Genomic DNA, 18,296 nt, shown 5'->3' on the forward strand with positions numbered 1-18,296 from the left:
GTTCACACGTCTCCATGTGCAGGGCGGATCTGGAGCCTTCCGCCTCGGGCTGGTGTCGCCCTGGGCCGGCGCCAGCCGCCCCCGCGGCCGGACTCCATTTCCCGGCGTGCGGCGCGGCAGCGGGGCAGGAAGTCCCGTGTGTCTGAGTCAGGAGCGGAGCGGCGGCGGCAGGGGAGGGGGATCCGCCGGGCGGGCGGCCGGGGCCATGGCGCTGGAGACCCTCTCCCCGGACTGGGAGTTCGACCGCCTCGACGACGGCTCGCAGAGTGAGCGCGCGGCCGCGCCGGCCGGTAACGGCCGCCGCGGTGGCCGTGGGGTGGGGGCGGGGGGAAGCGGCAGGGCGGAGGAGGGGGAGGAAGAGGAGGAGGAGGAGGAAGCAGCGGCCGGGGGAGCTGAGCGGGGTCGGGCTCCCCCCTGCCCGACAGAGCCGCCCCAGCGGCGGCTGCCCCGCAGGGCCCGCTGCTGGCGGGGGGTGGCGGTGACCTTTCCTTTACGTGCATATATACATGTGTATATATATACATTATATATATATATATATATATATACACACAAGTACTATTTTTCTTTTCTCGCCGCCTCCCCGCAGATATTGGGGGAGCGGCCGTGCCCCCCCCCCCGCCTCCTTTCTGCCCCCGGGGGTGCCCCCCGGCTGCGAGGCGCAGCCGTGCGACCCTCCTCGGCGGCGGTTGGGAATGGGGTGCCCTTGCTCCCCCCCACCCACGAAAATATCCAGTGGCCCCCCAAAATGTTACACCCCCCCCCCCACTCCAGTTGGCCACAAAAAGGACCCTGGATAAGTTACTGGCCTTGGGCAGTCGCTTGCAATTTCACCTTAACAAATAAATAAAGGAGACCACGTGAGGTGTAACTCTTGTCAGCAGGTTTCCGTGCCTGTCAGACTCCACGTTTTCCTCGGTGTGTAGAGGTGACCCAGTTTGCACCCCGGCAGCGTGTGCAGCGGCCACGCCGCGCCACGCGCATCCGACGGGCGCTGTGCGTTGTCCGGCGCCAGCGTCACGGCTCCGGCTGCTGCGCTCCCAGTGTGCCCATCGGGGCCAGCAGTTTCGCATACACCTCGTCTAAGGGGCGATACGGTTTATGCCATACCCGCTTTAACCGGCTCTTGGTGGAAACCGAAACTGTACCGAGCTTACTTGTTCTTTAGCTGTGAATTGCAAAACGTAGAGTTTGCTGGAATGCAGCTTTGCAGTGATGCCAAGTGCACGTAGAGAACTTCATGTGACATAATATGCTCCCTTACAGCCATCTGACAGGGAGCAAACAGGCTGGTCTTTTGTTGAGAACAGTGTGCAACTTCTAAGGGCAGAGCCAGAGAACATCCAGTGACTGAGACCCGTATTGTTAGCAGTTACGCTCTAAATTGGGAAAGAAGGTACAATGCAAGTCCAGTTTGTTGGATTCCTGCTTTGATGTATATAGGCATAACATTCGTGAATCTTGCTGTGACAGTACATTCACTGAATATTGGCATTACCAATTTTATAAAATAAGCTGAAGTTGGGAAATCTGCATAGCTTGGTAGGTACCTTGTGTCGTCCAACTGTGATGCCTCATCACTTGGGAAGGAACTAAATCAAACTTTTTGCAAATTCATCATGTTGTATGAAGAAGGACTTGCCTGCTCTTTGGAAGGAAGAGCCCACTCCTGCATTCTGTGTTTCTCTATGGTCTAGTTCAGTTTGGAAAAGATTTTCTGCGTGTCTGTGAACAGTTGCTCTACCTCCCAGTCGTGTTATGCAAGTTCAACTTGGCCTGCATATGGGTGGCCAGCTGCTTTCCTGCCCTTGTCTCTCTGTGAGAAGTTATTCACACGTGTCTCTTATTCTGTGTGCTTGCTTGGAGACGGCAGCTGTGCTGAGCAGGAGCACTGCTCTTCACATCCGCACTGGGCTGCAGGGAAGGGCGGCAGGACCTGGGTGTCTCGCAGGGTGCTGCCCTACAGCTTGGCTGGAGCGATGCCGCTTGCTCCGCTGGTCGTCGRTTTGGAGAGGAGCGCCCAATTGCTCCTCCTCAATGGTCCCGTAACTCTCCTGTTCCTTTTATAAAGCCCTAATATCCATTTTGGTTTCTCTGTTCTTAGCTAGTCTTTATTTTTGTGAGGGGAGGAGCTGCRGAGCACTGCAGCATGCCTCTGTAAGGCTGCATCCTCAACAGAATTGAGTTTTCTAACACTAAAGTCCTGAAGCTGACATAATGAGTAGTTAAACTGCATCCTGCAGGGCCCCGAGTAGCACCCATCAATGATTTACTAGTTTTCTGTAGCCACGCTTCCAGAAGATGCGTCGGAATTGCCCTCCGAGGAGTCTGGGAGGAGAGATGAATTGGATGATATAGACTAACAGGATGCTGCACCACAAGGACTGCACATTGGTGCTTTTGAGCACATACTGCTGATGGAGAGCTTTTTCTTCGCTTGCTTCTTGCTCCTAATGAGGCATTTAGTCTCCTTGTTTCAGCAATAAGTGTGCCTGTGTCTGGGCTGCTGGTGCAGGTAGAATCTGATGTTCCCCATGAAGCAATTAGGGTGGATGCTTTGTTACAATCCCTGTGCCCTTGTGGTTGGCACTGCTGCTGGCTTCAAAGTAGAATTTTAGAGTTCAGGAATGCTTACCCTTCAGTGCAGACATTTCTCCTTAATCTCAGCCTTGCTGTACATGTCGCTTCTCATCTTTGCCTATTTGTGTATCCTCATCATTTCTTCCCATTATAGCTAGTGAAGGGTCTCAGTCAAATATCTTCTCTTCCTCCAAAAAATGTCTGAGGAGCAACTGATTCGTCAGTGTTCTTCCTCCAGAGGAACCACTAACCATCATTTGACTTACTGGCAACTTGAGTTGTTTTCTTCTGCTTGCTTAACCTTGTGCTCAGCTAAGTTTTTAAACTTTCCAGAGCAGCCTACTCAGTGAAACATGAGAAGAGCAATGCCGCTACCTGCATTAAAAGAACTCTGCCTGCACGGTTGACATTCTGTTTAGGGAAACTTAATTATTCAGCTTACTTATGGTCTCTATTTTTTTTTCTTTTAAGATAATTAGCTGCTGTGTTTTGATTGTCCAGGCGTTTCGTTGTGCAGCATCTTGATGTGATAGTTTTGTTAAGATCCCAGTGTGAAGATGCATGCAAGTTAAAAAAAAAAAAATTATTCCTGTAAACTTATGTGTTTGGTTTTCTTACCAAATAAGACTTGAATCTCTTTTAAGATGACATGGTGTTTTATGGTATTTTTAAGTAAGTAAGAACTTTATTACACTGATTAACCTGTATAACCAAAATAGTATGAAAGCAGAAGAAAGATTATAATACTGCAAACTAAATGGGAAGAGATTAAATATTTTACAATTAATTTTAGAATATTGCATTTTACTGAGCTTTCTCTAAAACTATGCAAATGTTATTGATTCTCAGAAATCCACGCTGAAGTGCAGTTGAAGAATTATGGGAAGTTTCTTGAGGAGTATACATCTCAGCTGAAGAGAATTGAAGATGCTTTGGATGACTCAGTTGGAGATGTTTGGGACTTCAGTCTTGATCCCATTGCATTAAAGGTCTTCATATATTTAATATGCAGTGAAATTGTTATGTTCCTTATTCCTGCTTTCCTACTGAGATTCCAAAACCTGAGAAGTAAAAGCTGTGTACATATGTGTTCTTAAGATTTTGATTTTGTGTCTGAGAAACTTATCTAAAAGAATTTTAATTATCAGATAACTAATACATTGGTTCTTAGCACTAGAGAAGTTTTCATGTTATTCTTTTTTCTTGTCTTTTGGATGACAGTAAAAATTAAATTAATTTACTATTCTTGATGTCTTTAAACTTCTTCCTTGGGGCTTTTTGGGGTGATGTATTTTTGTTGGTTTGCAAAACAACTCCTTACTAGTTGTATAACTGCAAAGTGAACCATATATGWATTTTTAATTATTTGATAGCCTTGATTTTATTTGTTTATTCATTTTTATAAAAGAAAAGTGCACAATATTGTCTGCCCTTCAGAGGTGGTTATTTCCAGGGTCAGAAACTTCCCATCCTCTGTGGAGTACTTTTTGTTTGTTCTGTTTTGTTTTTCTTCACTTGCAGACATTACTCAAAAGCGCTTTTTGCTTTTGTTCCCATATGGGACTTGTCTATCCAGAAGATAAAGCAGGTCTAAACATTCCTCCAACTTTTCAACTTATGTGCAGGGCCACCGCAGTGCTATATGTGTATGAGGTTGTCTGTCTCATGTCTGATTCACGTACAAAATTTCAGTGCCTGTGTGCAGATRCACACCATGTTCCATATTTCCTGGGTTTTACTAAGTCTAGGTTTTATGTTTCCTGAACTCTTTTCTGCATACTTCAGAATGACCATGCTTTTGCTTTACAATTTCTGTAAGTAAATTACCATGAATACTGTATAGTATATCTAGTTACTCCTCTTTCTGCCATCAGGGAAAAGGAGAGTATTTCCCTATATATGCAAAAAATGAAGCTTTCTTCTGCATATGTTGTCATTATTGCACAGTTATGGCCCTGTGTTACTGACCTCATTTGAGATTAAACTGGGGAAAAAAAAAMCAACTTACCTAACTGGATAAATGTATTTTTGACAATTATTTTCTAAATTTTTGTTTGTTTGACTGATAAGTATTTAAAATATTTTTCAGCTTTTGCCATATGAACAGTCTTCTCTGTTGGAGCTCATAAAGACAGAAAACAAGGCAGGTGCTTTATACTTAAATATAAAAGATGGCTGTGGTTATTTTAGCTAAAACAAAGCCCTCTAAATGTGGTAAATGTTATGTAAGGCATTTACTTGCCTTGTCTTGTAAACTGTGTTTTCTTTTTTCTTTGGGTCTAGGTTCTGAACAAAGTAATAACTGTTTATGCAGCCCTTTGCTGTGAGATCAAGAAATTAAAGTATGAGGTAAATTCAGCTGTCTTTTATTACTGTGTTAAAATGTTTGATTTACAAGTGGCTCTGTAGATTTGTTCTACAGAGATAGATGTTTGTCGTGATAACAAAAAAAGAAGCAATGTCTAAATTTATGTACCATGACTGTATATATTGTTTATTATATATTGTTTATTAAAAAACAAATTTCTGCGTTTGTTATTAGGCGGAAACTAAATTTTATAATGGMCTCTTGTTTTATGGAGAAGGAGGTAAGTACCCTTTACTATATGAATTTGTAGTTTTTTATTATTACTTCAGGCTATATCAAAAGCTATAGCATGTGTAATCYGTAATACAGATAAATGCTTTCATTATATTTTGGCTGTTCAGTACCAAAGAATCGAAAGGTTACAGAGCTGTACATTACTGTCTTGTAATTTTTCTAAGACAGCATTAATATCTTATTTTTAAAGTTCCATTATCTACAGTAAATACTGTTATATTAACAGGAAGTTTAATTGCAACCTTTTTACATGAGAAATATGAAGCCGGCCTTGTTGACTTATTTTTCAGACACGTGGCCTTTAAGTGAAGATATAGAGAAAATGCATAAGGTTTAAAAGCAATGCATCTGAAGTTTGTCATGTTTATTTTTTTATGAAACATTCTAGTGTCATTGTAGTTAATGTATAATGTGCAGAAACCTGAGTTTATGCTACCATAGCAGGCGAGGGCTGACCTAGGAATTTGAAGTTGTTAGAGTTGTTTTTTGGGACATCTGCTGAACTCAATAGAGTAAAACTAAAGTAACACATATGAAGGGGAAGGTTATAGTTTTTAGTCTTTTTGTGCTAGAGCTTTATTTTACAGCGTGTGCAGGTTTTTTTAGTCTCTGATGACTGCTCTAAAGAAACACTTTTACAAAGTGAAAGACCAGAAATCTGAAGCTAAATAAAATTTAGGAATTTCCCTCTATGAAATGAAGGGTGAGGCCTGGAAATAGGAAACTGTTTTTCCTTAATGTGAGATAATTTCTCACACACAGATGTTTACAGTTGTAAGCCATTTTTACACAGAATGACTCAACAGAAAAATCTTAAGTCCATAGCATTAAACTATTCTCAAATTAAAAAGACTGTGTTTTTATCAATGGTACTAGGACCACTACAACTGTCTGAAGGAATTCTACATGTACAGTGCAGTTCTATTAGCAAGATACTAAGGATTACATTACTTCATCATATAATAATGTTTTGAAGACATGGTAATGAACCAGTGCCATGGCACTGGTTAATATTTAGAAAAGACAAATAATTTCTTGGAAGAAATTGCACACTACACTTTTTTTTTTTCATTTTTCCAGTGATTAATAACTGCAGCATCTTATTTTAATAACCATAKCACTAGACCTTCCTTACAGGACAAATACCTAGTGCTTTCACAGACTTGTATTAATGGAAACACTGATATGAAGTTACACAAAATAAATACCTGCAAGAATTGCATTCCATATTTTTAAAAACTCTTTCATGTGATGGAGACTTTGTTTTCCTGTTTTGTTAGAAATGCTGCGTATTTGTAATACATACTATAATTTATATTGAGACAAAACTTTAAAAATATGTCTACCTTAAGAAATCAAAACAAAAACTTAAAAGACTCCCATCAGGTATAATTGTCTTTTTAAAATATGCTCCAATTTCATTACAAAAAAAAAAAAAAACCCTCTGAGGTCAAGCTTCATAATGAAATGAATAGGTCTAACATGGGCTTTTGAAAGTAGTGACACATCTTTGTCTTTCAAGCCACAGATTCCAGCATGGTGGAGGGAGATTGCCAAATMCAGATGGGAAGATTTGTTTCTTTCTTGCAGGTAGAGTATATTTTGGTTCTGTTGGCAGTTGCAGCCTTAATCGTATTTGGAAAAAGAATTTAACTGTCTGACCCGTCCTGCTTAGGTCTTGCTGGAAAAAAATTAGTTATTTGATATGTTTGTATGGTGCTTTTTGTATGTTTGCAGAGCAGCCACCATGAGCTCCCTTACCACAGAACTCTCTAACTTAGTGTGATCTTCTGTTGCTCTTTTTTCATTTATACTTGTATGAAATTGTGGAATTGTGGTATTTGTAATCATTGTTCAGAGAAATTAGAATTTGCYTATGCAAATTTCAACAAACGAAGATAATTGAGCTTGCTTCATTTGACAAGGAATTTAGTTTTTTTTTTTTTGTTTTGGTTTGGTTTTGAGTGACAAATTTATTTTTTTATTGAAAATTGGGCTTTTTTAATATAAATCTTTGTTTAGCTGGTAGGAGGAGGCAAAATTAAAATATGAGTCTGGAAAAAAATTACTTACACCTCAAACTTTAAGAGAACACTCCTTTCAGAGACAGTTTTGTTGTTATCAGGGTTATTTGCATTAGAACAGGATCTGTGTTTCCCCGAGGATTTCCTGTGCTCTTCCATTTCAGTCTATCCTGGATTCGGGTAGTTTTTAAGTGAATCCTGTAAGTTCTGTAAGGTTTAACACTCTTCTATTCCCCTTTTTTTTTAAATTTTCTTACATAATCTGCTTGTAATAAAGTATATATATCAAAATAGAGAAGATACAGGAAGCTCCTGGAATGTTAATGCAGGTTTATATTAGTGAAGCTATGAGGAAATCTTTTTCCATGTTGATCCTATTTTTTCCTCTGTTTTGTTCCTGTAAATCCACTCAGATGATTGTCTTTATCCAGAGTTTGGGAAATACTTCGTGTCCAGAGAGCATTGACAGCTCAATTAACTGGATGTAAAGCCTAAAATTTTGTGTAAACTTAAAAAAAAATCAAAATAATGCGGTGTAACACTGATAGATGCTTTTGATCCTACAGAATACTGTGTATTTGAAGTCTGTCAACATGGCCATTTTCTGTACTATGTTGCTACTGATAAGTATGTGCTACTGAATTGGACCTTTTCCTGAAGGTTTTAAAATGGCAGCTAGGTCTGACTTTTTTAAATTATATATTTTTTAAGGATAAGAGCATTAGGACCCAAAACAACATTTTTAAGTGGATGGGGAATAAAAAGTGAAATTTCTCTGCTTGATTGCACTTCCAGGACAGTAATATGCAAGCTGTAAATGGTCTCTGGATGAGAAAATAGAATTAAAATTCTCTGGGCTGATTTCGCTTTAGCCCTCCCAGGAAATGATGTGATCTCAATTATATTTTGATCTGCTCCTCTGGAGTCTGCTGGCTGTTTTCAGCTGCATTTAAAAGAGGAATAGAATTATAGGAATCAATGATACTTCCAAATTTTGTGCAAACTGGTGACAAGTAGAAGGCAGAGACCTGGACACGGTGTGTTTTGGGCAGGGGAGGCAGAATTCAGCTGCTCCCTGCAGAATTCTGGCAAGCCCCGGCCGGCCGGCTGCTCAGCCTGGCCTGGGCTCTCTGGTCTGGAGACATCTGTGCGACGTGCAGGCCAGGCTGAGCGCCTGCTGCCTCGCCTGCTGGCAGTATAGGGGACATTAGTGAGCAATGTTACTGTGCTTAAAGAAAATCCACAGTTGTTTGTTCTACTGTTCAAGGAACACCTTGTTAAAATCCATTACAGAAATCAAGATCAGTTCTTTACAATATCACAGCTGACTTTGTTTTAATTATTGAATCTGGTAGGAATTTATCCTCTGAGGCTACTTGTAAACTGTTGTAGTAGTTTTTCGTAGTTAAGACCTCTTAATGTCTTTAATAAAGTGAACACTTGAAAGATCTTTCTGTAAAAGCTTGTAAGCCTGTTGAACTTTCTCATGGTGACTTTTGCYTGTACCTTCTCCAAAGATTCAGTATCACTTTAAAACATAAAGTCTTGAGTATCAAACATGGTGTTTCAGTATCTAACTTGCTAAAGCTGTTTGCGGCCGTTAAATCACTTCTGTCTTCCTTCTATTTATATGACCACGCTGCGCATTCATCTCTTTTTAATGCAAGTTGTACTGAGAGTTTGTATTCAGTTGCTTCTTAACTGCAAATACTTTGTAGGGTAGTGTCTAGAATAAAGCTCAGCATCCTGGTGTGGGTCTGACTACTGACTTGGATTAGGAAAGATACTTGGAGCTTGGGCTACACGTTCAGGGGTTTACACTCCATGCTTTAAAAGCAATATGTATAATGAGGTCTACACATACATATGCATTTTATTTTATTGTATTCTTTGTCTTTCAGGAGTTATCTTGCTTTGTTACCCGGTGTTATGAAGTGGTGGTGAATGTTGTGCATCAGTTGGCTGTTCTCTATACCAGCAACAAGTAATTACTGTCTGAAATGTATCTTTCGGTAACAGCTATTATGGATGCTAATGCTGCTTGTCTTCATATTGTGAATCTGAGTATACATTTCTCACAGCATTGTCATGATTTCCACACATGAAGTCTGATGGGTTTAGCTTTTGTGAAAACCAATCTTTTGTGTTGGCTAAAATCAGCTCATGGTAGTTGCAGGTCTACTTTGTATCATGATAAGTGTCTTTAGATGACAGGATAAGAATAAATGCTAGATCACACACACTACAGATGAATGCCTTACTGTTGAGATAGTAGTTAAGAGGGCTTAATTATCAAAATAGTTTGTACGGATAAGTGTAGAGCTCTTGGTGTCTGAAAATCCTGTTAGAGGAGAATATAATTGCGTTTTTTTTTTTTTTTTCCCAACCAAGATAGCACTATCATTTTCTTTGTTATTTGTATGGGGTTTTGGGGGGTTTGGGTTTTTTTTTTTTTGGTTTTGTTTGTTTGTTTGTTTTTAACTTAACATTGCTGCACAAAATAGACTTTCTGTTCAGTGCTGAATGAACAAGCCTAGATTTATAGGTTGGATTTTGCTTGGTTAAAATTGAGACGTGATACCAGACCTCTCAGCTGAATGGCTGTAGAAGTGCAGCATGCGGTTAGCCTAGTTGGGAATTGCTGGTATGTGTGCAGTGAATGAAATCTGTGGTTTGATCTAGTGCCATATTGTGCATTCAGAAAAAGCAATATTAAATTTGATAGTAGCACACAGATTTCACACAGTGTATGCTCCTAATTATATTCTGAGTTACTCTGTTAATGAAGAAAAATATATTCCCAAAATAGTAATATGGAATTGGTAAATATCCTCTGTTTTAAGGATTAAAAAGATGGTAAGATATTTATTATATTTACAGGAATGCACCAAAAATTATAGAGACGTCGGGAGTTCATTTTCAGGTAGGAGCAATTAACTTACGTTGGAGTATCTATGCCTTAATCATTAATACTTAGGAAAAAGTGGCAAGAAAGTGAATTTCAAGTACAACTTTTAATCTGAGGTCTTGATTAAAGGTTTTACTTYGTTAATCAGCATATCGGCTTTTTTTTTCCCTTTATGTGGAAAGGGTTGGCACCTGCACGTGTGTCAGACTCCAGCTTTCCTAGTTTACGAATTTGCACGTGCCAATAGTGTATGCAGTGTGTGCTTGGGCATGCAGAGGCTTCTACCTTCACTGTCAAGTTAGAGCAGTATACTTAGTATAAGTATACTTATACTAGTGAGGCCTGTGTGCAAGCTTCTGTTCTGTACTTGATTTTTAAGTTACCAAAATAAGAAATCTCTGATTTAGCTCTTATTGGCTCGTACAATGTTGAAACAAACGGAAATATTATCTGTCCTGTTCCATTGAAATAAATTGCTTCATAACCACAGATTGTTTTTTAACAGACAATGTATGAGCACCTGGGGGAATTGCTGATGGTGTTAATCACCCTGGATGAAATAATTGACAATCATGCCACTCTCAAAGATCACTGGACTATGTACAAGAGGTGTGTCTCTGAAGGTGTGAAAAATAATCCCACATCATAAAAGATGAAAATATGCTCCCCCCTCTCCCTGAGATCCCCTTTGAAGAATCAGCAGTTATATAGGTAGTTAAATTAACGGGAAATAACCATTTAATTGAAAATGTCAATAGATAGGAATTATCTGGATGCTAGTGTGGTTTGGGAGTTGGGGAAGGGTTAATTTTGGAGTTGCTGCTGGGCACAGATGTAGACAGTAAATTATATGTTTCACAGAATGGAAGATTCACCAAAACAATGCAGGATGAAAGAATTTTAGCCTATTTTAATTGTTTTGTTTGTGTGGTCATTCCCCTTTCTCACTCACAGATTGCTGAAATCTGTTCATCACAACCCTTCAAAGTTTGGGATTCAAGAAGATAAATTGAAACCGTTTGAAAAGTTGCTGTTGAAACTGGAATGCCAGTTACTGGATGGAATGATATTTCAGGTAAGGAAAAAGCTGTTCCCACAATGACAGGAAAAACGATCAGATTAGATGAGACCATTTCTAAAATGCTGTTTCAGAAGGTTTTGACCTTCTGTCAGTATTTTAACTTCTGAGGTTGTTCGGGATAGAGCGATGTTTAAGTGTGTGTTCATAGAAGAAACCATTTTCTAGGAAAGAGCTTCTATCTCAGAGCAAAATTGGATGTGGTGGCATTGGACGTAGTGGACAGCACTGCTGAATCTGGTTACAGTGGAGACGCTTGAACAGGGCCGTTATTTGAGCCTTTCTGTTACATCCTACATGGGTRGGAGAAGGTGGTTTTCTTCTGGAACGGTCCCCAAAGAGAAATGGTACATAAGTCATTAAAGGCCATTTAGCATTTCCTTTCAAAGATTACCAGCAACAGCTACCATCTTAACTTTCTCTGATGTTGCATTAATATAAAGACTTCATGCTACATTTGAGATATTAGTAAGATATGTCTAACATTCTTTCAAGGAATTTTTCCCCCCATTCCTAATGAAAATAAAAGTACTTGAAATATTTTCTGAGTATTTTACCAAAAAATTTGTTGGGATTATATGAAATAAAAATCAAAGCAGGAACATAAGGAGGCATATGTCTTTTTGGAAGACTAAACAAGAAAAAAGGCTGTCATGACTTTCTGAAAAGTAGCTTGCATTTAATCTTGCTTACTTAGTGGATAGTTGATAGTTCATTATAATACAGAAAAATCATTATTTATCTAGTTTCTCAGTAAGGCATTATATGTTTTCTTTAAATATACTGCTTAACAGAAAAGTTAAATAAATAGATAAAATGGTTATTTGAATGCTAGATGTAGCGAGGAGGGTTATTTGGCATGGAATACCAGACTGAAAACACGAAATTTCACAAAACCTTGTTTTTTAGCTATGTTTAACTAAAGAGTATCCGTTCAGATTTATGTTGTATGATATAGATCGTTGTTCTCTCTTCCCAAGTCAGTATTCTTTGAGGTCTAGCATAATAGACATTAACCTTATAAATATATCTTCCTTTCCTTTTTGCCCAGGGCTGTATAGAACAACAGTTTGATTCCATAAATGGTGGCGTGTCCGTGTCAAAGAACAGCACATTTGCTGAAGAATTTGCTCATACCCTGCGCACAATTTTTGCAAACATTGAAACGAAACTTGGTAATAATCTGCTCATGCTTCTCAAACAAACCTCCTTGTTTCTAAAAGTTCTTATATTGGTTATCTGGGATGAGACTTCCAAAATGCTGTTTTTTGCGCTTGTGTTCCTGCAGGTGAACCTTCAGAAATAGAYCAGAGGGATAAATATGTAGGAATCTGCGGCCTCTTCGTGTTGCATTTTCAGATTTTTCGGACCATAGACAAGAAATTTTACAAGTCGCTGTTAGATGTCTGCAAGAAGGTGAATGTTTTACTCTGCTGTCAGTAATTAAGAGGAATCATAGAGTCATAACATCAGTAATGACATAGATAATTTTATTCTCTTAAAATGTAGCATAGCTAAGACTTGGAGCAAGAAAACACAATTTACTGCAAAGTTTCAGGGAGCAGACTTAATAGTTTTCTGCTTCATTATAATCCCTCCCCTCTGTTCATTTTAGATTTAGTCATCGGCAAGGTAAAATGACTTGAAATTTCCACTATCATGTTTCTTCTCAAGACCAATGTGGCAGTGAGAATAAAACCAGAAATTTATAGATCTGAGTGTTGTGGGACTGAACTAATTATTTGAAGGTTTGACCTTTGCTGTATAAACCAGTGATACATAAATAAACTGAACTGCTTAATACAGTTCAAAAAAGGAGTGTCAAAACATATTTGTTAAATAAATAGACTGYTCCTGTACATGGTAGCATGGTATTTGTTGTAATTACTTAGACTTGGCAGCTACTTCAGAATGTTTAGTTTTTAATTTTTTTATTTTTCCCCTTTTCCATTCCAGGTACCAGCCATCACATTAACTGCTAACATTATATGGTTTGCTGATAACTTTCTGGTTCAGAAGACACCAGCAGCTGCAAAACTTCTGGATAAGAAAAGYATCCATGCAGTTAAAATGCAAAGGGAGAATTTTCTACAGCAAAAGGCGCAGTCACTCACCAAGTACGTTTGCTAAATATTGTTGCATTGTGCTTTTCTGTGAATAGTTTATAACTGTGTGCTTATATTCGTTCATTGCACCAACATCTTATGTAGTGATATTCACTGCATTATGTGTGTCCTAGTGCTGTTGAAAATGTGCCACTCACAAACAAGGGTTTTTCATGTTATGCTTTAAGAAATACTTGTCTTTTTTTTTTTTTTAATATCAAAATCACAAAGTTTCAAGGAGTTCTAAACGTTTGATTGTTCCAGTTGTTTCTATTTCAGCACTTCTAATTTACTATTTTAACTAGTGTCTATTAACTTTAGCTGCTGTATTTTTCCAACAGAGCTCCCTAATTTCAGCCTGTTTATGGTGAGGAAACCTTTAGTAGGTTGACTAGCTTGCAGGGGGGTTTCCCTTCACTGGTGCTTGTGCTCTGCATCTAGTGTCTTTCTCTCAAATTTTTTCCTAAATTCTTTTCAAAATGTGTGTAAGTAGATTTTACTTTTTGAGTTGTCAACATTGCCATAATGACGATACTCTTTATGGGGAGGTAACATGTCTTAAGGTTCCTATTTGTCTTGCAAGCCAAAACAAGGAGGTGGAAAGTGCCCGTGGAAGAAAATTTCACAGGTTTTCCTCAGCTGTCTTCCAACTTGCTTGCAAGCTGGCAGAACTGAGTTGCAGAAAAAGGCTTCATATTAACTGATCCTATATCACTGATACAGAATCATAGGATCACAGAATCCTTAAGGTTGGAAGGGTCCTTTAGAGGTCATCTAGTCCAACCCACCTGCACACGCAGGGTCACCTAGAGCACGGGCACAGGGCTGCATCCAAGGGACTTTTGAAGCTTTCCAGAGGAGACTCCACAACCTCTCCGGGCAGCCTGTTCCAGGGCTCTGTCACCCTCACTGTTAAGAAATGTTTCCTTAAGTTCCTGTGGGACTTTGGGTGCTTCAGTTTGTGGCTGTTTCCTCTAGTTCTGTCAGTAGCCACCACTGAAAAGAGTCTGGCTCCATAATAAGGCTATTGCCTTAAATATACTTTCTAAAGTGTAACTTCTGATGTGTCATTAGTGACCTGAATAGTTCCTACTATATTTGTTACAGTAAGTAGTGTTGCACTGTCACGGGTGTGAAGCATGAAATAAATAGCAGTTGAACAGGTGGATTCTGCTTAATTTAAACCAGCACAATCCAAGTGGATTATCTTCTGGAGAAGTATGTTATGTATCAGAAATTTTACAGTTCAGGCTGACATTGCAGTAATGACACATTATTTATGTTAAAAAGTTCAAACKTCAGTGGGAAAAAATAGCATTTGATATATGTCATCTTTTTTTAAAAGCACTTTCTAGCAGCTTTGTTTACTGTTTTAATTTCAAAGTGTATGTGTCTTGCCAAGAAGACCTTTTTTTGTCTTCAGAGAGTAAGAGATACAAATTACAGTTTTGTCTTTTGGATTACGCAGGTACAGATAAAATTGACAGATTAATCCTTACCTGTAGAGAAGCAAAATTTAAATGGGTAAATGTAGTTTTGATACATTGGGAAACAGATCAAGCTTTTACTTTGGAGACTCAACACTTCCACATTAAAAAAAAAAAAGTCTATATAAAACATATTATGTGTATGCATATTTCTTTGGAAGCATTTAAACTTTGGCAAGAGAAGAGAAAATCATCGTCTTATGTGAAATGAGCCTCCTGCTTTGTTTCCCTCTCCAGAGACATGCAGTCGTATTACGTCTTTGTGAGCTCGTGGATGACAAAAATGGAATCGCTGTTRACGAAGGAGCAACGGATGGATAAGTTTGCTGAAGATCTTTCTCACCGCTGCAATGTCTTCATTCAGGTGAGCAGTCTCGTAGTGTGGTGCTGGCTTGAGTAAAAAAGCCTGGGTTTGTGCAAGTTGAACGTGAAAACTAGTCAAGCTGTGTGATTGTCTATATGTTTCTCTACAATGTGGGAACTTTATATTTTAAATGACCAGTAGATACTGCTCTAAGTAATTCTATAAAAGGTGCTCCCATAAAGCATGTGGAGAAAGTATATGGGACTGAATATTCAACTGCTAAAATTCCAGTTCCTTCTTTTGACTTTGTGGTTTTTTTTATTTGTTTGTTTGTCTTTTATGTTAGTAATGAGATATTTAAGTGGTTTTGAACCAGTGCTTAATTTAATCATAGTTAGCAGGGTTTATGCTTCCAATAAAACTGTTTGTATTGTATCATTGTGCTTTGCCTGTTGATAGTACTTTGCAAGAATCTAACTTCATTCTGAGGCAKCTGGTTTTCTTCTGGCTTATTAACTATATGTAGTCTTACTGTGAGATGACATCCCATATCTGAATTATTTTTTGCCTAGTTTTGATATGTCTTCTTGACAGAGATCTGATGAAAATAGTTGTATAATGAAAATATGATCCGGAATCTTAAGTCTGTAAGAACATACACATACTTGGGTTTGCTTTTTTTTTCTTTTTCTGTTATTTGCAGTGGACTTGTGTAGAGTTAGTCTGTAAGGAATCAAGTTGCATAGACCACTTTTTTTTTTCTGCTTTTTTTTAACAGTAGCTCTTTCGTTTGAAATAACTTGGATGATATTTTAATTTTGCTGTATGTAGTCAACAATTTATTTTAAAAGYTTAGGAAACTTTGAAAAATATTACTGTAGACACTGTTCCCTTTCTTTTATTGTGGAATAGATAGTTCCATTTAGAAAGTTGAGAATACTGTAAATAGTGTCAGTTTATGGATTTTTTAGAATCTGTAAATTTTAACCTGTGTTTGTGTTAGGCTAGATCCTGTTCAGCTTTATAGGAAAACCCAAGCTTGCTTATTAGGTGAGAGAGTACTGGAGRGCTCTAGTGTGGAGAGGCAGAAGTTGGTTGTCTGTCCTGTACGAAAGAAAACAGAGAGGATTTATTTGGTTGACATACTGTGAACATAATTCATTAAGTCTCTTCCCCACCCCTCTTGTTACTTTTAGGGTTTTCTTTATGCATACAGTCTTAGCACCATCATTAAGACCACAATGAATCTCTACATGTCAATGCAAAAACCTATGACCAAAACATCAGTGAAAGCTCTGTGCAGACTTGTGGAACTTCTCAAGGTGGGTTGCGGGATCGAACTGTTTGTTTCATTTAGGCGTGCACAGAGAAATGTAGTCAAATACCACACGTTACAGAAACTGAGTGAGGAAGTGTTTTTACGTGGTTTCTACTTCAAGACTGGATTTGGTTAGAGAAAAATAAYGTTTGGGAGACCAGAACTGATTTTCTAACCAACTTCCTCCATCGTTCTTTTGAAGATGGATTCCCAAGTTTATGTGCTACAGAGCTGGATTATCAATTAAAAAAAAAAAAAGTATCATCTCTTTTTACTCACTCATCTCTTTTTACGTTCCTCAATAATTAGACTTTTTTCAGGTGCTGAGTGTTAATTGTTGTTACAATAATGGTACATTACTTYTGGAGATAAACTCTATATTTACAGCGTGGATGAGTCAGCAAGCCTGAAAAGAAATTCTAAAGGCAGTGCTGTCAGGAGCAGCATGACCTACTGTGCTTCTGGCTTTCACTTTAGGCAATAGAGCACATGTTTTACCGAAGGAGTATGGTTGTGGCAGACTCGGTGACACACATCACCCAGCATCTGCAGTACCAGGCTCTTCACTCTATTTCTATAGCTAAGGTATGTAGCCTGAATTCTAATACTGAATCCTGTAAGTAATGTTTTTAAGTGGATAGAAATATGTTRAAACTTGTGTATTGAGTGGGTATCAAGGGGACAAGAGTGAAGGAGGWTGTTTTCTGAACTGATCTTTACGTTTTAAAATGAGTAAAAGGCAGGACTGGTAAATAGAGTTCATTAGTGCTCATTTTGCCAATGTTATTTGCTGTGCTCTGTCTTTTGCTAATCACATTTCTAAATGATGTAAGCTCTAAAGCATATATCCACCATAACTTCATCATTTACAAATAGGGTTTTCATGTTGAGTGTGCTCTCCTAAAACTGAAGGGGATTTCTTTCTGTTAGCTTTTCTGTGATACTGTACCTTTTCTCAACTATGGTGCTATTTGCAGCTACATCTTTCAAAGGAACGTGTTAGACAAAGATCCGATTCTTGTTGTTTGTTCATGGAGATGTTTTTGCAATTTATAAACTACAATTTGTAAGAAATGGCAAGTAGTCATCCTTACTACCTCATTTTTAAGTTGCAGGTATCATAGAGTTAGAACCAATAGAAATTAGCGTGGAGTGGCATGTAGTTTACATGGTTTTTATATGCAGTGGCCTGATCTATTTTGCTGAATTGCAGATATTCCTAGATTATATGAAAATAGACCACTAAATCGAGAGAAGAGGTGAACTAGATTCCGTTAGCTCGGTTCACAAAACCTGSTTTGTTTGCAGAAATACTGTGTTGTGACAAGTCCATAAATCTTGAGGGGAAGAAATCAGCTCTTTGCTTTTTGGCTTAGATAACTTCTTTGTCTTTCTGTCACCAAGAAAAGAGTCATTTCTGATAAGAAGTACAGCGAACAACGCCTGGATGTTCTCTCTGCTTTGGTGTTGGCTGAGAACACCCTCAACGGACCCTGCACGAAACAGAGGCGCCTCATAGTTTCCCTTGCGTTGAGTGTGGGAACGCAGATGGTAAGTGCTGTCAGGACTGCTCCCAACCTTCCCTTGGTTACATGCAACACCTTATCGAGTATCTTATTCTTTTGTTTCTTTTACGCAGAAAACTTTTAAAGATGAAGAACTCCTTCCCCTTCAGTTAGTTCTGAAAAAGCTAGACTTGATCAGTGAGCTTGTGGAGCGGTAAGTAGTAGCATGTGACGGGTAGGAGGCAGCATAGTGTGATTGCAGGAGCTGGATCTTAAGGATGCAAATTGAAAAATCTGGCAGCTGCGTGCTGGTGGTCATATTTGCACGTATTGTACACCAAGGATGGACAGAAAAACACAGTTCTACAGTGACAGTTTCCAGTCA

General features: G+C 38.7%; 1 protein-coding gene across 1 annotated transcript in view; it reads left to right on the plus strand.

Annotated features, from left to right (window-relative positions):
• Positions 1-165: 165 nt before the first annotated feature.
• Positions 166-18,296, plus strand: part of WASHC4 (WASH complex subunit 4) — a 36,655-nt gene continuing 18,524 nt past the window's right edge. Inside the window, exons 1-18 of the mRNA XM_026052271.1 lie at positions 166-266; positions 3,430-3,569; positions 4,670-4,723; positions 4,864-4,929; positions 5,123-5,168; positions 6,705-6,772; positions 9,108-9,190; positions 10,087-10,129; positions 10,620-10,723; positions 11,069-11,189; positions 12,244-12,367; positions 12,481-12,608; positions 13,149-13,309; positions 15,022-15,148; positions 16,285-16,410; positions 16,884-16,991; positions 17,811-17,957; positions 18,046-18,125. Of these exons, the coding sequence (XP_025908056.1) occupies positions 206-266; positions 3,430-3,569; positions 4,670-4,723; positions 4,864-4,929; positions 5,123-5,168; positions 6,705-6,772; positions 9,108-9,190; positions 10,087-10,129; positions 10,620-10,723; positions 11,069-11,189; positions 12,244-12,367; positions 12,481-12,608; positions 13,149-13,309; positions 15,022-15,148; positions 16,285-16,410; positions 16,884-16,991; positions 17,811-17,957; positions 18,046-18,125 (1,787 nt within the window). The 5' untranslated portion in view covers positions 166-205. The remainder of the gene's footprint in view (positions 267-3,429; positions 3,570-4,669; positions 4,724-4,863; positions 4,930-5,122; positions 5,169-6,704; positions 6,773-9,107; positions 9,191-10,086; positions 10,130-10,619; positions 10,724-11,068; positions 11,190-12,243; positions 12,368-12,480; positions 12,609-13,148; positions 13,310-15,021; positions 15,149-16,284; positions 16,411-16,883; positions 16,992-17,810; positions 17,958-18,045; positions 18,126-18,296) is intronic.

The sequence above is a fragment of the Nothoprocta perdicaria genome, unplaced genomic scaffold (genome assembly GCF_003342845.1).
Source record: "Nothoprocta perdicaria isolate Ctin4 unplaced genomic scaffold, notPer1 scaffold_86, whole genome shotgun sequence".
Lineage (NCBI taxonomy): Eukaryota > Metazoa > Chordata > Aves > Tinamiformes > Tinamidae > Nothoprocta > Nothoprocta perdicaria.